The 21,796-nt window shown below is 35.0% G+C and overlaps 1 protein-coding gene across 10 annotated transcripts in view; it reads left to right on the plus strand.

Annotated features, from left to right (window-relative positions):
- LOC144287924 (uncharacterized) overlaps positions 1–21,796 on the plus strand; it is a 398,850-nt gene that overhangs the window by 137,381 nt on the left and 239,673 nt on the right. For 8 of the 10 annotated variants that reach the window (XR_013355747.1, XR_013355753.1, XR_013355749.1 and 5 more), the window contains one exon: positions 19,777–19,926. The exons of the other annotated variants lie outside the window; for them this stretch is intronic. Coding sequence is in view for 2 of the 8 variants with exons in the window: in XM_077855422.1 (XP_077711548.1) it covers positions 19,835–19,926 (92 nt within the window). In the remaining 6 variants the exon portion in view is untranslated. The remainder of the gene's footprint in view (positions 1–19,776; positions 19,927–21,796) is intronic. 10 annotated transcript variants of the gene reach the window in all.

The raw sequence follows: 21,796 nt of genomic DNA on the forward strand, positions 1-21,796 counted from the left end.
CTTTTTTTTTTTTCTTAAAGAGCTAGGATGCCCAATCACTAATGTTCCTTCCTTTTCTGCAATAAAAAGCAATATATTGCTGATGTCAGTAATCAGAGCATTTGAAAAGTAAAGAGTAATGCTGTGCTGAGCCTTGTCAAAGTCAGCTACATAAGGAGCTAGCCTCTGCCAGTCCCCAGGTCTTATTAAACAAAATGTGTAGGAAAGTAGCATTAACCATAACATGTATACCCCTACTCTATTTTATTATAAGGATTTTACATTACTGCAGAACATGGCAGCAGAGTTATAAATAAACCAACAGTCTGTGACTCATGCTAAAGGACAATAAAGCATCTGCATCAGACAGAGTCACCTTCTTGTTCTATTAAGTTATCATTCCAATTTTCAGTTCAGGTTTTCTGGGGCTCTTAAATATGATTCCTCCTGACTTGGTCACATATTTCCTTTTATCTTTATTTACCTCTCTCAAAATTTCTATCAAAATTGCTGAATAGTAGAACTTATTTTGTCGTGCCACATTTCAGAAGTATATCTTTGTCCCTCACTGGTTTTCATCACTGTCCTCTGTCATCCATTTATTAATTCCTCTGTTAATTCAGTCAACAAGTTTTGATAGCTTGCTATATACCATGTTCTGTAGTACATAACAAAAATATTATGCATGAGCAACTTCTTCTGAAAAAGAAATATTCATATAATCTACTTGTAAAAAGTGATCACCTATAATATAAACTATTGGCCACTCAGTAGATTGGAATATGCAAACTATCTAAGAAGTTGCTAAATTTAGAATGATCTGTGAGGCTTTTAAAAACCAGATTCTTGGGACACCTGGGTGGCTCAGGTGGTTGAGCGCCTCCCTTTGGCCCAGGGCATGATCCTAGAGACCCCAGGATCCAGTCCCACATCAGGCTCCCTGCATGGAGCTTGCTTCTCCCTCTGCCTGTGTCTCTGCCTCTCTCTCTCTCTCTCTCTCTCTGTGTATCTCTCATGAATAAATGAATAAAATCTTTAAAAAAAACAAAAACAGATTCTTCAAGCCTCACTTCAGACCTACTGAATTAGTGTCTCTGGTAGTGGGTGTTGGCATATATGCTTTGAATAATGAACTCAAGTGATTCTAATAATGCCATTTGAGAACCACAGCTCCAAGATTTTATAAAATTTGTATTTTTTATTATGATGGGTACAGCAAACATATGGAAATAAAGCATGATTAAAAAAAGGGAATAAAGCATGATCAAATGAACAAATGTTAACACTGAATTGCAGAAATTATCTTATGATCATGTAATCCATGATTCCATTAGTTGAATTAGCATCATATGCTATAGAGCTTCAGGAAAGAGAATTGTATTTAAGTGTTTTTAAGGAAAGAAATCTTTTATAGAATGGTCCTCTTAATCCCCAAAGACCTAACCCCCATGGGACTGTATTTGAAGTTTAGGACATCAAGGAGGTAATTGAGCTTAAATGAGATCATAAGGGTACTGCCCTATCTGATAGGACTGGAATCCTTAGAAGAAGAGGAAGAGCCACCCCCCAGAAATACCTCTCTCCATTTTCATGCAAACACACCAGAGGAAAGGCTTTGTGAAGACACAGTAAGAAAGTAGTCATCTATAAGCCAAGAAGGAAAGTTTCACCAGAAACCAACCCTGCTGGCACCTTGATCTTGGATTTAAAGTCACAAGAACCATAAGAAAATAATTTTTTGTTTTTAAGCCACCCAATCTGTAGTATTGTTATGGCAGCCCAAGTAGACTTAATATAGTATCTTAAAGCTACTTCTCCTGTCCTGTGTTCAAAGGGAAAGGAAGAAACCACACCTGAGTAAAGTAGAAGTCATCTATATTGAACATAGTAGGGCCAGAGGTAGTTTATCCTTTACTGAAAAATAAGCTCAGAGAGACATGCCACATGTTGAATGACAGACTCTACCGTATAACAGATTCCTGTTATAGGCCCAGCATGTTAATAATGAACTATTAAAATTGATCATATCAACCTTAATTAATTAATTCAAAAACATTGGTACCAGTCCCTGTGTTAATTCCTGGAAAATTCCTTGAGGTTCTTACAGAGTTGCTCCTAATACAGAAGAGAAATCTTATTGTGGTCATGACGTTCAACAAGGAAGGCATATGGCTGCAAAGCACACAGCACTACAATGAGAGGCAAATGATCAATTTGTGGCAATTAGTAGATTGGTCATTCATCTTCAAATAAGGAATTGAAACTTAAAAGAAATGTCAATACCCAGAGGGCAGCACAATTTACCATGCAATATTTTACGACACTTTTATTTCTTGTATAGTTAATTTTATGTAACACGCCGTGCAATATGATAAATATTTTATATTCCAGAGAGTCAGTATAATCTTAAAAGTTAATATAGGTCATTAATGCAAATAATAACCCAGAAAAGGCATAAAATTATTAGTAATGTTTCAAGCAAAAGAGAAAATAAAAGAAAGAAAGAAGAAAAAAAGAAAGAGAAAAGAAGGCAAATGGGAACCTGGGAATTCTGAGCCTGCTACCATACTAGAAATGTGTTCATTGATTCACCAAATTTATTTTACCAAAGTTTAAATGCATGTATTTGGTTAAAGAGAGAAAACGGAGTCATTTCAGCAATACACTATAGTAACTATCCTTAAAACAAAAACAATGGTCTTGCTCTAAAATACCCAGAAGTGATAGATGACATGTAGCTAACATTCTGAAGCAAAAAGAATTTTTTCTGTTTGATTCGATGCTATTGAACAAAGGAGTTGAAAACTAATGTCTACACAAAAAGCTGCATTTGGATATTTATAGCAGCTTTATTCATAATTGCATAACTTGGAAGCAACTAAGATGTCCTTCGGTAAGTGAATGGATAAATAAACTGATACATTCAGACAATGGAATATCATTGAATGCTGAAAAGAAATGAGCCATCAAGCCATAAAAGACATGGAGGAAACTTAAATGCATCTTACTAAATGAAAGAGGCCAATTTGAAAAGGCTATATACTGTATGATTTCAACGATATGACATTCCAGAAAAGGGAAACCATGGAGACAGTAAAAAGATCAGTGGTTGCCAGGAATTAGGGGAGAAGGAAGGATGAGCAAAGCACATAGGATTAGGCAAAGCATGAAGATTTGCTGTCTATAATACTACAAATGGTGGATACATGTCATTATGCATGTATCCAAACCCACAGAAGGTGCAACACCCAAAACGAACCCTAAGGGAATCTATGGAGTTTGGGTCATAATGGTGTGTTAATGTAGGCTCATCAATTGTAACATAAATACCACACTGGCGAGCAATAATGGGGGAAGCAATCACGTGTGAGGGCAGGGTGTACATGAGAAATCTCTGTACCTTCCACTCAATTTCACCATGAACCTAAAACTGCTCTAGAAGGTAAAGTCTATTAAAAAAAAAAAAAATAGGTACTCTAAAACATCTATTATATTTATTCAAATAAAATGCTTCATATGTATAAACATGCAGATGTATGATAAAAATTGGGATAGTGGCTACCTCTAAGGAGGGAAGGATACAAAATATGCTTTAATTATAACTGTATAGATGAAATTTCTTAAGCTGGGTCATGATTTCATGTGTGTTTATTACATCACTTGCTGAATACTTTGTATGGCTGGAATATACATAAAGGCAATAACAAGAAACATAGAATACACTGAGGATTATATACATGGGAATAGAAGGTCTTAAATGAAATACCCATAATAACTTCTATCCTCAAAAATATTATTTCCTAAAATCCATTCCGTGGTTAAACATAACCAGGGTTCCTTTATTCTCTTTTCCTTCTCCTTCTGTTTATATACCTTGCCTGATCTCTTCTCTGAGTCTCCATACACTGTTCCTTCCTTAATTATACTGGGGTGGTTAGCCCTATCTCTGTCCATTCTTCAAAATCTGTGCACTCAAATCTGCTACAGAGCTCAGGAAACATATAACACTCTAAATAGCAGGTCCCAGGGCACCTGGGTGGCTCAGTGGTTGAACATCTGCCTTTGGCTCTGGTCATGATCCCAGGTTTCTGGAATCGAGTTCCGCATCAGGCTCTCCAAAGGGATCCTGATTCTCCCTTTGCCTATGTCTCTAGCCCTCTCTCTCTGGGTCTTTTATGAATAAATAAATAAAAATCTTTAAATATAAAATAAATAAATACCAGGTCCCTGTTTTTACCCATACGCAATCCCACGCGTGTACACACAAACACAGTGTTTAAGAAAATGAAAAAATATATATGTATATATCCTGTTTACATGTACAAGAAAATGGACCTTCTGCAAAGCAGAAGAATATTTTATATGATCCTTTTTTCCCCAGTGTCTAGCTCATAGCTCAGTGTATGGCAAGGCCAACCATTAAAGTTCCCTTAATGTTGCTGGCAAGGCCTGACTGGCCAGTGCCTTGACAGACTGGTTGTCCAAAAGGCCTGTTACTCACATCCATGTGCACAGTACAGTACTTAAGTATTTTTTTTTCAAATAAATGTACAGAAATGAGTTCAGGAGGAGAGAAAGCATACAAATCATGGTAAAAATATGAAAGAAATTTGGGGGAATGCTGCTCAGATAAACTGTCAATTATTATAGAAAGCAGGGTTCCTTAGATTTTATTCAAAAGAGTACTAAAATAATTCATTATTGAAGCTTAAAATAAAAGAGATTTACATAATATCCTACAACTGTGATTAAGGAGAGCTGCAGTCCCTATATAAGCAGGCTGTCGAAATTATGTTTGCTTTTTAGGATGTATGTACTTACAAAACAATAATCACACAGACATTTGTGCCATTGGCTGTTTTCCTGATTCTCCTAACTCTATCCCCACCTCTGATTGCAACAAACCAAGTGAGGACCACCAACAGCTCTTATTCTCTGGCAGTTTATTGCTTTGCGACTCTCGGAAATTGCTTTTGGTTGGGTTTTTCATCGTTGTTGTTTATTTTCATTTTTGTTTTTCTCTCAATCTCAACCCATAGACACCTGGTGGGGGGTCAGGTAAATTGTTGATACTAAGTAGATTCTAGTTGAATTAAGATGCATTTGCTAAGCTTTTTGTTGGCTTCCTGTGCCCCAAAGCTAACTACTCAAAAACGCCATCCCTCAGAGGTGAGATACCTGCAAATTATAGGTTTTTGGTGAAGTAGCAGAGACTGGTCTAGCTCTTTGAGGACACTAAAGTATTGAGCATTATTAAAAGTCTTCAGACTTTCACTAGGAAGTTAGCTTAATTTAATTTAGAATTTGAATGGTTTTTATGTATCCCTCTCAATATTTTCTCTATTTTTTGACTCTTTTCTGTTGTAGTTATTTCAAAAGATTAATAATCAGATTGTATCCACAGAATATACTTCCCCTGTATATTTTTTACAAGCATATAAAAAAAAAGTATGAAATGCCAGCTGAATTTTAAGATATTTTGAGGAAAGAAACACTGAATATTCTTATCCAGCAGGGATATTTTGCTAATATATGAAGGAAAAAAAAGTTTGGCTTCAGCACCTAGGAAGATATTTTTGGATGATTTGAGAACATAGAGGAAAGTGAATAGCGAATACACAAATTGACTTTTGGCTGATGTACTTATATTTTCTAAATATGACTCTTCCTGCTCTTTGGAAAATGCCATTTTATGAACTGAATTTGAACTCAAAAGGTTAGCTCATTAAAGGTTAGATCACTACCCAAAAGAGTTTAAGAGAATAAAAAACCTCTGTGTTGTATATATCATAACTCAGAATAAAAAGGAAAATAGTGCAATTTAAGGAAAGATTTCAATATCCCATGTCCTTTTACCAACTGCTTTGTTTACTAGATCCTCTTTTATTTGTGTCTATGAACTCACTTGAAGCATATTTCAAATTAGATTTAAATTACTTCAAATATTTTTCTAATTGCAGCAACTGTATGTACTACTCTAATAAGGCCAAATAATATCTAACTGATGTCATTATAACGTTTTCTCTAACCACTGTTTTGAGAGACAACATAGCAAGTATGGTCTTTTCATAACATCAGAGAAAAAGACATGTTACACCTCTGAGAACTCAAAAAATATGAAATAGATGATTTGGCTTAAAAGAAAAAGATGTTAGCAAGCAACTTGACTTTGAGATTGTATATTTATTGATCTATTTCATTGCAAATGAGGTCATAGGTATATTTTTCTGTGCCCTGTACCCAAGTATACATGGATTGTGGATTATGTTTGGCATTTTCTAATATTATGATATGTAAATTTTTTTGAATGTTGTGCCCTCACATTTTGCCAAGTCAAATATGGGACACCAGTTGGATGGTTCTGCCCTGACATATAGCAATGAGTCAGTGACAAAATAAGAGATGATTTTTTATTTCAATAAAAATGAACTTCATAGTTACTAGGGGAAATGCTAGAAAAAATATAAGAAATATAAGAATGGATAAATAAAGTAGTAAGTTGAAATATAAAACAGAATTGCTTCATTGTCTTCAATAAGGTTCCTCAGGATCTCTTGGCTTCTATATTCTTCTTTACTCTGTGTCTCCTTTCCATATTTTCTTCCCAACATCTTATTTTTCTTTAGTCTGTTTTTTTTTTTTTTTTTTCCTGTCTCCTTTTCTTTTTCTTTTCAGTTTATGTAAGTAACTTTTGGGAGCAGCCTGCCTTTTCTTCTCAGTATTTTCTCCTTGTAACAGATTTTAAAGTTCCACTTCTTATAAGAGGCTTCCTAGACTGGAAAGAAGTTGGGCCTTGTTTATTTCCCTTTTCTTAATTATTCAGCTGCCTTATGACCTATGAGCTCATCAGGAATAACAGCTATTTTTAAATTATTAGGAGAATCTCAGTTTTTCATGTTGTTGATGGTATTCAGCTTGTTATGCATTCTTCCTCTTTCTTTATATTGTCTTAACAGAACATTAATATCCCTTTAATTTAGGAGTCTCAATCTTAAATGTTTTGAGAAGCCAAGCCAGTCATCCATTCACATGCAAGCTCATGTAATATAGAGTGATGAGAAACCTGGAGAATTGGAAGTTGATGTCCTTTCTAAAATTGCTCAAATTCAAATTCCTAGAAAAACACTATACTAGTCAAATTAAACATAAGGTGCTGATACTAGTTATATATTCCTGGTATAAAGTAATTTATAGAGGATCAAATAGACCCACATGCAATTAAAAGTAGACACAAACACACAAGTAGTTTGCCTACCTCAAATAACTAAAACTTCAGGTGAAAGTTATTTTTTGTTATGGTAAAGAGCTTTTCATCAATATTAAAATTATTATTATTATTTTTTTAATTCATGACAGACACAGAGAGAAGCAGAGACACAGGTAGAGGGAGAAGCAGGCTCCATGCAGGGATCCCAATGTGGGACTCAATCCTGGAACTCCAGGGTCGAAGGCAGGCACTAAATTGCTGAGCCACCCAGGTGTCCCAATGTTAAAAATAAAACAAAGTGTCTCATATAATTACATATGGCTCAAAACAAAAAATATTTGAATATTAAGTCATAAACTCAGGATTGATTCGCATGATAGAAATGTTAGAGATTAATTGGACACTTAGATAATCAGGACCAGGGTCCCCAACAAAAAAGCAAAAAGGCCAGGACAACTAAGACAAAACTACAATAGCTTCCTGTTTTACAGCTTAGACAAGACCACAATAGCATCCTGTCTATCAGCCTCTGCAGGAGTGACTTTTGCAAAACACCCTGAAACAAAACAATTAGCCATAAAACATTGGTCATTGTCACAAGTTGAAGCAGTTAGTTTGCAGATGTCAGCCCAAAAGACCAGCAACATGGGAACCCAATAGGTAGATGGGGCATGTCAAAGCCCTGATTGGCATACCTTAGTGGCCAATCCACAGGGGCCGACACTTAGGATGCTCAAGATTCTTCCTCCAAAGAATTTAGAAAAACCTCTACATTTGAACACCAAAATGGCAACCCTCTCGGGTCCCCTCCCTCTCAGGGAGCCTTGTACTATTACTCAATAAACTGCTTTGCTGCCTACCACTTTTGCTGTACCTCTTCATGCTTCGAAGTGGTGTGACCGAGAGCTGGGACACTGAGGCGACAGAAATCCAGTAATAGAAAGAACTGGCAAAAGAGGGAAAAAATAATTATCTGTATAGTTTATTTATTTTTTGTATAGTTTAAATAAGGAAAAAAATTTTAAGTAAAAAAGTATTTTTTTTACAGAATGAATACTAGCTTTATACCTACAAAAGAATATTATTGATGCCGAGCAATAGCAAAGAGCTATGAAAAAAAGAATCCTAACTCAGCAGCTGTAATCAAAGATAGAGTACATTTTGAACAAAATTAAGTGCTACAGGGGTGCTTGGGTGGCACAGTCTGTTAAGCTTCAGACTGTGGTTTCAGCTCAGGTGTGATCTCAGAGTCATGAGACCCAGCCCCATATAGGGCTCCACACTCAAAGCAGAGTCTACTTGGGACCCTCTCGCCCTTTCCCTTTGAACCTCTTTCCATTGTCTCTCTAAAACAAATAGATAAATCTTTTAAAAAATTAAATGCTATGGATTAAAAGCCTAAAGCAGCATCTTTTGCATGCATATAATGTCATCTAACTGTAAGTCAGATTTATCTCTTAGGCAACATTTGCACAACTGAAAAGATTCTATCAACAGTAGTGTCTGCCAATAAGAAGGAAAAGTAGAAAAAAGAATAAATCAAAACAGTGGTATGATCTCATCAGAATCATAATATAAAGGAGGGCTTCTCAGGGGAAGAACAGAGCAGTGTCAGAAACACATCGGGGGCTTTCTCAAACTATAAGCAAAAGCAATGTTCATCTGTGAACTTACTTGCTGGCAGAGGTATAGGAAGCTCGGGGATTCTGTTTGTCACTGATACACTGAACATCATCCCTGTGTATCTATAAGCCTTCACTGATCACATACTCACACGTAAGCCCACAGTTATGCCTACATGTACTCTTATGTCTTCACACAAGCCCATTCCACTCACATTTACTCACACAGCCTTTCACATTCACACCTGCATTCAATCACACTCCCACTCCAAGGCTAGTAGAAAAACACTGATCTAAATCCTACAGAAAGTAAAAATAGTTGCTCAAAATTCTCCTTTGAAGGAAAAAAGTAAACATCTTCAATTGCCAACAGATGGATTATAGACCTAATATTTACATGTTGAAAGGTTTTCAATTATAGCAATATCTACCAGCATTGTTCAGTCCATATTGAGCTGCTTTCTTCTATTTGTTTTTTGTTTTTTTAAGGTTTTATTTATTTATTCATGAGAGACACACAGAGAAAAAGGCAGAGACACAGGCAGAGGGAGAAGCAGGCTCCACGCAGGAAGCCCCAAGCAGGACTCAATCCTGGGGCTCCAGGATCATGCACTGAGCCAAAGACAGACTCAACCGCTGAGCCACCCAGGCACCCCCCTTCTATTTGGAATACAATTCTATTTTCCAAATTCGGCTACTCTCAACTTATTTTTGGAACACAGCTATCTAGCAGAATGAGGCAGCTTTACAACTGGGAAAAATAAGATGTTTGTATATTGAATTTTCCATCTGAGACATTATCAACTTTAATAATAAAAATTGTTTTCTCTCTCTCTCTTTCTCTCTCTGAGAATTACTTGTCTTAATATGCTTTCATTGACCATATGGAAAGTGTTAGATCTCAGACTCTTTTAAGAAAAGTAAAGGCAAATGGAAAATGGGGCTTCTACTCTTTGAAGAGGGAAAGAGAAAATACTAAAACTTATTAAAGTCTAGGCAGTGTGTTGGAGCCTGTGATACATGTCATCTATATATACTCTCATTTAGGGAGGCCACAATTTTATTCTTGCTTCTGAGCCAAGCAATGCAACCTTGAGTGCCAGATAATTGCTCTGGCTCAAAGCTTATGTCCTTTAAAATTATAATAAAACTAGTTATTGATATCATAACTTTATTGAAAAAATGATATTATTATAAGTATCATGGTCTATGATAGGGCCTGTTCTTTCTTTGGCAGGTTTTAATATAGTTCAACATTTATTTTTATTTTATTTTATTTCAAATCTAATTCTCTTTCTTGGGGATAGACCAAGAAAGACTACATGTCATTATTTCTAAGTGCCTTCACTCAAACCCAATGTAAAATAACTAAAAATTATATAGCCACTATTGTTTATAAAGTTCTTTTATAAACATTATATTAATTCATCTTTATGTAACTGAGATTTACAATATTCAAGGAATTGTGAAAGACCTTTTGAGTTTAAAATTGTCTGGCTAGAAAAAAAAGGTGGTAATTTTTGGAAGTTTAAGAATCCCACTGTTTCTCCTCCAACTTCTGAACTGACTATCGCAAGTGTCACACAGATGGAGATCAAAATATGTTATATATTTGGTAAAAGCTGAACTGGAAAATTTGTCTTTGATATCTAGACACAAGGAGAGATTTTTTTTTTTTTTAAGATTTTATTTATTCATGAGAGACAGAGAAAGAGAGGCAGAGACACAGGCAGAGGGAGAAGCAGGCTCCATGCAGGGAGCCTGATGTGGGACTTGATCCCAAGACTCTGGGATCATACCCTGGGTCGAAGGCAGGTGCTAAACCGCTGAGCCACCCAGGGATCCCCACAAGGAGGGATCTTAACACTTTACTGCTGATTGGTGTCCAGATTGTTCCTTGGGCCACAAGCATAGCCTGAATTATAGATTTCCCCATCAATATAATCCAGAAACCCTATCATGAAAGAGAAAACACATATATTCGGACAAGAAGCCATTCCAGAGAGTGAGGATCCAGAAAGCCTTAAACCCTCTATGCTATAGACCAAATATTTGTGCTCCCCCAAATTTCATATTTTGAAACCTAATGCCCAGTGTGATGATATTAGGAGTTGAGGGCTTTGGGGAGGTGATTACGTTACGTGAATGGTATCAGTGCCCTTATAAAAGACTCCAGAGAGCTCCCTGACCCCTTCCATCACCTAAGGTTATAATGAAAATATGGCGGCCTCCCAACCAGGAAGCAAGCTCCCACAGACACAGGAACCTCCCAGCTGCTTGATCTTGGGCTTTCCAGCTGCCATAACTATGAGAAATAAATTTCAGTTTGATATTCCATGATAACAGCCTGAATATATTAAGAAATATAAGAACTTCCTTCTCCCCAGCTCATCAATTGACTAAGTTGCTCCTTCAATGGCAGAGATGAAGGGATATATAGACGAAAATAGCTAAGAGTCTTCTAATACCCACCCTAGAGGGGAGTAGAAGCTTATCTTCTAAAGAAATATGACAAGTAGGGTATTCACATCTTTATTTTCACACTTCTTTTTAGTGGTCTTGTCAGAAAGGACTCAAAGCGAATTGCCTGAGCTTCTATGAGATTGCAAAAGGGAGGCAAGATTTGTCTTCTACTTGACGATTGAATATTTTAAATGTGTCATTGTGAAAATTAAATAACTTACTTTATATCAAGCAATTAGTGCGTAAATGTTAGCTAGGAAATGGCATTTATTTTTGAATAGGCAATATGACCTTTGGTGGAGGAAACACTCTTTGGGCAGAAGTAGATTTTGATTCCAGATTTTTTCTTTAATTATTTGGCCACAATCAAGTTAGAGGATTTTTTAAAAATTTCCATTGATAAAATTGGGAAATATCCTCCAGGGAATTTGTGAGGATTTAAAAAAAATGGAAAATATATGTAAATTATTGAAATTTGCAACATGATATACACTCATTAAGTGGTAACAGTTATGTTCACCAGTAAGTGCTTGAATTTGGAAGTCTGCCTATAGAGTCAGGCATAATTTTTTCATTCATCATAAATTCCCATATATTCTTAGATCAACTACTATTCAGTAGGCACTGTTCTGGGCATATGAGTTACAATAGGGAAATAAACGTAAAAAATACCAGCCCTAGAGAGACTCAGATGACAGACAGATTTAATTGTTAGGTGTCATAAATATAAATGGAATACAAATATACAAAAGATCTCATTCCATTCTTCAAATAATCAGAATCACTCTTTGGTAATTTTATATGAAGAGTCAACTTTATTTTCCTCAAATACACACTAGAAAGAGAACACAAACAGGCACAAGTGCATGTGTACATACACACATACACAAATATAATATCTACACAGTACAGAAAGAAAAACCATGAAACTAAGACTCTCCTTATTTGATTTTGGTAGAAGTGTTTGGTTTAAAAAAAAAAAGAAAGAGATGAGAGGTTTTTTATGGTTCTGGTTAAGACTTAAGTTCAGAAATACATGTTGAAACCAGACCCAAAACAGAGAGTGAAAGTAACAGACCTCCCTCACTTAGAGAAGTGAAGTGAAACCAAAGTAATAGACTGAACAGCAAAGATATTCATGCCTAGTAGAAATGTTTAGTTGCAGAAGGTCTTCAAAGAAGTTCCAGAACATGAGGACATTGGGATGGATTTCACCAGGCAAAGAAAAGTCAGTATGGTAACAAAGTAGATATATGAGGTCACAGATAATAGGGGATTTTAAGGAGCAATATATCCTCAATTCTAATTGGCTTTGTACCATCCGCAGTCATTTGTTTATGTTCCATATCTTGTGTTTTTCCCTTTTTACCAAGCTTATAATAAATAATAATGACTAATAGCCTTTAAAAAGTTGTTTCTAGAATATAAGATTTGCCTTTGGAAAGTGGATTTAAAATGTATATACTTCTCTTTATTTAGATCTTGCACCTCTTTTACTAAATGTCATCTTGAGACTTACATAAGTTTTATCAAGATAAGTTTATTTTGTCATTTCTAGTTGGTTATTGCTAGTGCAGCTGACTAAGAATATATAAGGCTTTTTTTCATGGAAAGTAAACGACACTACTTTTATTCTCCTTTATTTTTACACTAAAAAGATGGCATTTTCTTTCTACCTCTTAACAGGCTGCAAACATTCTTTTTTTCTGTCTTCAAGAAAAGGAAAGCTATACTTTCTTCACTCATTAATGATTTAAGACCATTGTGTTAAGGATCTATTGAATTCTATGAAAAACAAAACACTAATACGTTTTAGCAGAAAAAAATAGAGAACAGGTATTTAGTGAGTGAGGCAGTGAAATGAAAAAGAGAGAAAATCTGAGTACAGTGGAGAAGAAAAAGAAATGAACTACATTAATAGCAGTATTTCCTGACTGGGAGCTTTTGCTATTTATACAGAAGTTGCACAAGAAAGGAGAGGATAAGCTGCCAGGTGAGTAAATCTAGGACTCTTTCTGAGAAAATGGTTTGTGTGACCATTAACCATAGGAGCCCTAGGAGATATCATTCACTAATAATGCACCAAATCTCACTATACCTGAGAATTTCCCACCACCTGCTCACAGAACCTCTGCCAGGTGACTCTCCATCAATGTCTGAAGAAGACCCCCCTCCAACTCCATCCATCAACTTGCTTATTTTCTATCATTCAGAAGTGAAACTTGTCTGTGCCTAGCTTAGATTCTGCTCTGTCTTCTTTATATAACCAGATGTGTACTCTATCCTTCTAATACCCGAAAGAGTCAATAACTTCAGGAGGAGATAAAACCCTGTGGACAGTGGGATGGTCTGAGGAAGAACCAATACTGGCTTTTGGAAGTAAAATGAACACAGCAGGTTAAAGGATACTTCATTATATTAGCACTTAAAAACAATAAACAAACAGCAATTGAAGAGCCTCCAGCCATTTTAACAACCTATTATTAGTTATAAACATTATCTAGGACCCTCTGGATTAATAAAATTACATCTGCTTCCCAGGAACACAGCCTGAAATACCCAGCATTCATTGCCAATTTAATTGCCAGGTGGAGCGCAACTGAAAGTTCTTGAAGATCTAGCTATCTATGAACCAAAGACTTTTAAATCTTTGACTTCTTCGGCCAAAAGGAGTCAAGGGTAGGATTTGCTGCTGCCTTAGAGGAAGGGAAGGAGTTACAAGGCTTATTTTCCATATTGGTTCAATACCAATGAGATGGATACCCAACGCTGTGCCTACCCTTTGCAGCTGTGTGTCTTAAGAAAATACTTTTTTCCTCTGATGATCATAACAATTAAAACAAGGGCAAAAAATTACTCAACAGTGTTTAAGTTTGATTTGTGATTGTGTTTTTTACCTTTCGGTAATAGAAATGAGAGAAAAGGCACTGTCTTCCCTCTTTGAGACAGGTTCACAGAAATATCCCGTGTGATTATATAAATAAAGCTTGTAGTATTCAAAAAAAGTTCATTTGGTTTTCTGAACTTGGTCATCAAATCAGATTCCACAGAATAACAGTGTTAACATCAACTGTAGGACTGCACATTCTCAGTTTTGAAGTTCAGTGAAACCCAACTGATCTGCTTTAAATGAATACTAACTAGCCAGTCACTGTGGCAAGGTTAGATCTAGTTTATGTGTTGCATTCCTAGAGCCTGGGATGAAGTCAAATTTATCAAAACTATAGACACCTCAGTGTCTATATGTGTCTATATGTCTATGCAGAAGGATGTAGATTCCCATAGAGACATCCTTTAATTTGAATAATCAAAAAAAAGTTCTCAACAAATGGTAAACAAACCATTCTCTAGGAAGTAAAGATATAATGTTATTAAAATGCGAAATGAGGGGGTGGAAGCCCAGGTACCTTAGCGGTTTAGCACTGCCTTCAGCCCAGGGCGTGGTCCTGGGGTCCTGGGATCGAGTCCCGCATCTGGCTTCCTGCATGGAGCTTGCTTCTCCCTCTGCCTGTGTCTCTGCCTCTGCCTCTCTCTCTCTCTGTGTGTCTCTCGTGAATAAATAAAATATTTAATAAAATAAAATTTAAAACAAATAAATAAAATGCCAAATGGAAATACAAAGAATTAATGATATATTAATTAGAATGGCATTTTAAAAATTTGTTTCCAAAGTTCATGTGGAAATTAAATGTGGACAAGAAAATCTCGAAAAAGTGGAATAGTTTGCCATAGTTGACATTAAAAGTCATTATAAGTCACCATAATAAAAAAAAAGTAGTATAATATCAGCAGAAATATAGGCAAATAGGCTAGATTATACAGGTTAATTAAGTGAGCCAGCAGATGACTCATTTGCAAGAAAATAAATTATATCCCTACTTTACACAATATTCCAAAATAAAATCTATATAAATATCTTAAAATAATAACAATGATAATTAATAGTACAATTATAGCTAATAATTATTTTTACCTTTTCCAAGCAGTGTTATAAAGCATTGTTGCAATCTAGCCAATTAATGTTCCAACCATCTTTATTTTACAGATAAGGGAACTAAAGTACAGAGAATCTAAATGCTTGTTGATAACTATGGAGCTAGAATTTTGAATCTAGAACAGATATTCTGCACTTAACAATTATTTTGTTATAAATCTAAAAAAATAACAAGAAAAATATGAGAATTTTAATATCTTTAGTAGGAGTAAATAATTTTCTGAATGAGGATTCAAGAAATGTTGAATTTCTTTATTTCTCTAAATCAAAATTAATCTACTTGGAATCTCTATTCAGAGTGGTAGGAAATTCAGTCAGTGATTGGAGAGAAGACTTTTCCCAAAATCTTAAAAATGACAAACTTTATATTATTTTCTATTACTATATAACAAGTTACCACAAATTTAGCAGTTTAAAAGAACACAAATTTCTTATCTTAGTTTCAATGGATGAAAAGTCCAGGCATAGCCAAACCAGGTCCTTTGTTCAGGATCTCACCAGGCTGAAATCATGATGATGGCTGGGCTGCATTATATGGAACTTGGGGTACTCATACAAGTTCATCAGATTGTTCTCAGAATTGAGTTAGTTTCAGCTATAGAATCAAGGTTCCTATTATCTGGCTGTCTGTCAACTAGGATCACCTCAGCCTCCCAAAGGCGCCCCTAAGGTCCCAACCATGTGGCTCTCTGACAACATCGACATTGACCTTACTTCTTCAATGCCAGCAGGAAAATATCTCATAGTTAAATAAGATTATATTTTATGTAGTAGAATGTTATCACATAACATTTTCCCCCAAGATAGTCCACAACAAAAACCAAATGAGGTTAATTTCTGGGCACTGGGCAATTTCATCATTTGGTACTATAACTCAAAACTCATTCACAACATAGAAAGTAAGAAAATGTAAACATTTAGATCCCAACTTGAGGAAGCAGAGGGATAATACCTCTTATTCTCTCTAGTTTTTGATAGAAATGCAAATAATCATAAAAAATTAAACCCTAGATTACCTTTTCAGATAATTAGGACATATAAATACACAGATCAAAGAACTGACTAAAGTGAAAATATTAATTTGGTAAAAGACACAGTAAATAGTATTAAAATATACAGGACAGAGCACTGGGAAAAATATTGCTCATGTATATGACAGAGAAATACAAAGAACAATTTTAAATTAATGTAAACAGCTCCTATGAATTAATAAGTAAAATAACTCAGTTGAAAAATAGTAAAGGTTATGAACAAATTACTTACAGAATAGAAAATACAAAAAGACAGTAAACATATGGTAAGATGTCTAGCATTACCAGAAGTCAGGAAAATGCAAATTAAACCAGTAATGAAATATCATTTGTCACAATCACACTGAAAGGTATAGAAGAATAAATATCCTTACCCATTGTTGGTGGTACTGTAGATTATAGAAATTAGAGTGTAATATGACAGTATTTATTAAAGTTTAAAGTGTATGTACTTTTGAATCTAGCATTTTTCTTCTGTGAAATTTTTCTGCAGATATGAAATCATCAATAATTAAGAGATATAGAAATGACTGCAATTAGTATAAAATTCTAGTAACAGCGTTGATACCCAAGTACAGATCTTCCTCAACTTAATATTTGGGTTATGTTCTGATAAACTCATCATAAGTTGAAGTATAATAATTTGAAAATGCATTTAATACATCCAATCTACCTCACATCATAACTTGGCTTAGCCAACATTAAACATGCTAAGACCACCTACATTGGCCTGCAGTTGGGCAAAATCATCGAATACAATATGAATATCTCATTTAATTTATCAAATGCTGTACTAAAAGTGAAAAACAGATGGTTGAATGGGTGCAGAATGATACTAAGTATATCAGTTGTTTACCCTGCTGATCACATGTGACTGGCAGCTGTGGCTTACTGCCACTACTCAGCATCATAAGACTACTTTATTACATATTGCTAGCCTAGGAAAAGATCAAAACTCAAAATCTGAAGTACAGTCTCTACCAAATGCCTATCACTTTCACACAATAACAAAGTCAAAAAATCATAAGTCGAACCATTGTTGGACAGGAACTGTCTATATAGAAAAATGGTCGCATATGCTCTGAATTCATTTTATAGAAAACTGTAAACTCTTAAAAAATGACCAATTAAATGTTTGTCTAATATATCAGTATGGAAAGATGTCTGTGACTTTTTTGTGGAAACGATTAAGTTAAAATGTTTTGAATATAATCTCATACTTTTGGAAATGAAATCAAACAAAAGAAAAATTTTAATTTGTATATATTTGAACGAAGGTATCATTTTAGAAAGATATAGTATATACTAAAAACATAACTTTTTGTTCTAATTCTCTATATCCAATCAATATAAGTTCTTTTAATTTTTTTGCAGGAATATATTGCTACCATCTAAATGTCATTATCAGTAGGTGGATATGACCTTGATGGAGGAAAATGTTTTGCACTATATCTCTCCTAATCTTTAACGTGCTTGGTCCTGGGACTCTAATTCCCTTTGTATTTTGCTTTACCCCTCTGCACAAAACAGCTTTCCGACCACAATACTATTGTCTCTAAGTCACCTAAGACAATTTCTACATTTCCAACTTTGTTACCTTTGTTTATTGCTTTTTATTAAGTAAGTATTAACTATTTCACAGGATATTAGTTTTTGAAAAAGATATACTAAATATATTGGAGAAGACGGATGAGATGACTCTGTTGAATAATTATTTTATGCCACAAAACCTGCTAATTGCTTTCAATGTCCACAAACTTGAAACATATTCATAAAAATTCTTATCCACAAAGCAGCAAGCAGACACATATAAGGGAAAGGCTAGTATAAATAGGGACAAAAACCAGAGTAAATGAATTTGATTCAAAATAGAGTTAAGAGGGAGATCCAGAAACAACATGAAGAGACCAAAATCTCTGTTTATCCTTCCATATGTTAAATTGTTCCTTTTCCCTTTAGCAGACTGTTTCTATTCTGCTTTCTTAAGTAGGCCTGAAGTAAGATGTGATTGTGATGCCATTATGATTCTGAAGGCAGTGTATAGATAGGATAAAGCCTTACAAAAACATGTAAGTAAAGTTACGTATTTCAGTCTTTTTCGTAGTCAGCTAAAAAAATAGCAAGTTTATTTTTTCCTTGACACATTTTATTCCCATTCAGAACATTCATATTAGTGTTCTTTAGCTTCCAATACCATATTATCATGAATGCAAATTTGAAAGATCATTTTTTTCATTTGTTCTTTTACACAGCCTTAGTCTATTTGGACAGCCATATCAAAATACCATAGACTGGTTGGCTTACACAACTGAAATTTAGTTTATCACAGTTGTGGAGGCTGCGGAGTCTAAGCACTAGGTTCAACAGATTCGGTTTCTAGTGAAGCCTCTCTTCTAGCTTTAGACAGTCAACTTACTGTTTCCTCACATGGCCTTTCGTCAGTATCTGAATGTGGAGAAAACGAGATCTCTTTCTCTCTCTTCCTCTTCTTTTTTTTTTTTTTAAAGATTTTATCTATTTGAGAGAGAACATGGTGGGGAGAAGAGGGGTAGAAGGAGAGGGAGAAGCAGACTCCCCCTGAGCAAGGAGTCCTACAGAGGGCTCTTGATCCCAGAACCCTGGGATCATGACCTGAGCCAAAGGCAGATGCTAACTGATCGAGCCACCCAGACGCCCCTCTTCCTCTTCTTATAAGCCACCAATTCTATCGAATTAGTACCCCCACCCTTTTGACTTTATTTAATTTCAGTCACTTCCTAAAAGTCTGACCTCCAAATATTGTGCATTAGTACCTCAGCATATGAATTTGGGGACCTAATTCAGTCCATAGAATATACCAATATTTATTATTTGATTTATTTATTTCAAGGCAATTTCTAAATATCTATTACAAACAAGGAGAGTAGAGGATGCAGTGGTATGCACAGTTATACTATACACAGGATATATTAGTATACACAATTGTACTATAATGCAGGCACTATGTGTCAGTCTAGTTATTCAGTCATGAATTTATTCTTTCAGTAAACATTTTAGAAGCCTTTTCTAGGCACTATGAAACATCAAAGCCCAGAATATTAAGGAGATAACTCTGATTCCTGAAATTTGGGGAAAAATTGAGATATATCTGTTGTCCTATCAAATAACTAGTCACTAATATTTTTGATCATCTGCTTTATACCCAACATTCTCAAATCTATTTTTGGAAAATAAAAAGGGCAGCATATAATATAGATCTTTGCCGTTAAAAGCATGATATGCTCATAAATCACTAATACTATTGGAAATAATTACTATCTCAGTTGTCTATGGGCCACCACAGTACTGTATAATAAATGATCACAAGACTTCCAAGGCAGTAAATCAATTATTTTTACTCATGAATCTTTATGTTAGCAGCTGGGCAGCTCTCCTGACTGAGTTGGGCACAGTAGAGGCCACCCATGTGGTCAGCTAACTGTTCAGTTCTACTGATCTTAGGTGGAGTCACATGTCTGGACTTTCAGCTAGAAAAACTGAACTGACTTGATTCTACTTGATGCATCTCCTGGGGAAAGACAACCAGGCGTGGTCTCAAGATGAAAGCAGAAGAGCAAGAGAAAGAATGGAAACATGCAAGACCTCTGAATGGTGAGTCACAGAACGGCACAGCATCATTTCCTAATAGTCTATTATGTAAAACAAGTTACAAGGCCTGTATAGGTTCCAGGGGTAAAAGAAGGCATCAGCTGAAATAAAGAACTGAAAAATCACATTGCCAAGAGTGTAGATCTTAGAGTAGGTTGGAGAGTGGCTGAAGAATTGGGGCCATTCTCACAATTGATCTACCATACTGGCATATATAAAAATTGGAGGAAAAACTAAACTTTAATTGTTAATCACTTTAATAGATAAGAGAAACTATCAAATGAATCCACAAAGGTGCCCAAGTTAGCGTGTCATAGACACGAAAATGAAGTCAAGAGAACTGTTAAGAATTTGAAGTGTCCTATTGTCAGGAATGGATGGAAGCAGTTTCAGGCTGTATAGTTTCCCCCAAGTACATGCACACAGTTCCATGTGTCTTAGTATCATGTCTTAGTATCATCATGCATTCCCTAATCATTGGTTATTCTACCCAAGTATTTTATGATAAATGTAATATTTATAATTTGATGTAACCTTTCTGTTTTTCTTTCTCTTCTCAACTGAAACCACAGTTCCTTTTTTCCGCTGTCACCACCCTAGTCAAATCAACCATCATCTCTTGCCTGTATTTCCCTCCTGACAGTGCAATTCACTACACTGGAGCCAGGGCAATCTTAAACACACACATACACATACAATTAAAGTGTGTCTACTCCTCTTTAATATATATCACATTTCACATGGACTACATTTTTTCTAATTAGTCGACAAACACTCCTGTGATAAAGAATCGTCAACTTTGCCACAATTATTATGTTCAGATAAATAAGCTCGTTTAAATCTATATCATCACTGAAATCTACAATTTTTCTTCAAAAAGCTATTCATTGTGCAACTACAGTTTTTAACTTTAAAAAGAAATTAAAAAAAAAAATAAAAAAAAAAAATAAAAAAAAAATAAAAAGAAATTTTGTTATGAACCAGAAAAATCTCTGGATTTAATTTTCTCCAGACTATGCTATGCCCTCTTTTAAGTTGTCTACCCATCAGGGCTCCCTTCTTTGACTTAGGTTATTTGTGTATTAAATTTGCTATTGAGGAATTTATTGTTTTTATTATCTGATATTATCTTTTTGTCTTCCTTGACAAATTTACATCTTAATTAGTGTGCCCATAGAGAAAATCTCTTAAGTGCCCCTTCTTTAATTTTCATGTATAGCATTTTAGTATTTGGCCCAGAATCCATATCTGTAGAAGATTATTTCCTCTCATTAGCAGCTTATTTTTTCCTCCTTTGCTTCCCATGGTTTTATAAAATACAGAAGGTTGCTTTCAATTATATACTTGTAAAACTCTCCAGAACTACTTACATTTATGTAATTTGAAATTTCATTTCCCAACTTGAATTCTAAGACCTAGAACTTAATCTCTAGTCTGTGACTTGCTGTTATCCCTTTAGTGAGCATTAAACATGGTGACAGAGGCAGAAGTGGGTGCAACCAATTCCACATAAAATTGCATGTTGAGTGTTTGCCTAGACATGGGTGATCTCTGTGGAAGTTCTCCCTTAGTATTTTAAAGCATCATGTTTTATCTAGCTTGAGAAAGGAAGAATTTAAAAATTGGTTCTTAAAGGTTTTCAGCATATCAAAACACTTTTTTCTAGAGTTAAATTCTTTTTATAACGAAGTCAAACTTGTAGTAGTAAAAACGTAATAACTTCACAGGGATTATTTTAAATGTATTTTATTATGAGTCACAGGTGACTCTATGAATTAACTGCCTGTGATTTTAAGCCATAACATTCGAACGCACATTGGTTCTAAACAATCTTATATTTACACAATTAACCCCTTGTTACAGTCAGCCTTGT

This window comes from Canis aureus, chromosome 17, assembly GCF_053574225.1.
Source record: "Canis aureus isolate CA01 chromosome 17, VMU_Caureus_v.1.0, whole genome shotgun sequence".
Taxonomy (NCBI): Eukaryota; Metazoa; Chordata; class Mammalia; order Carnivora; family Canidae; genus Canis; species Canis aureus.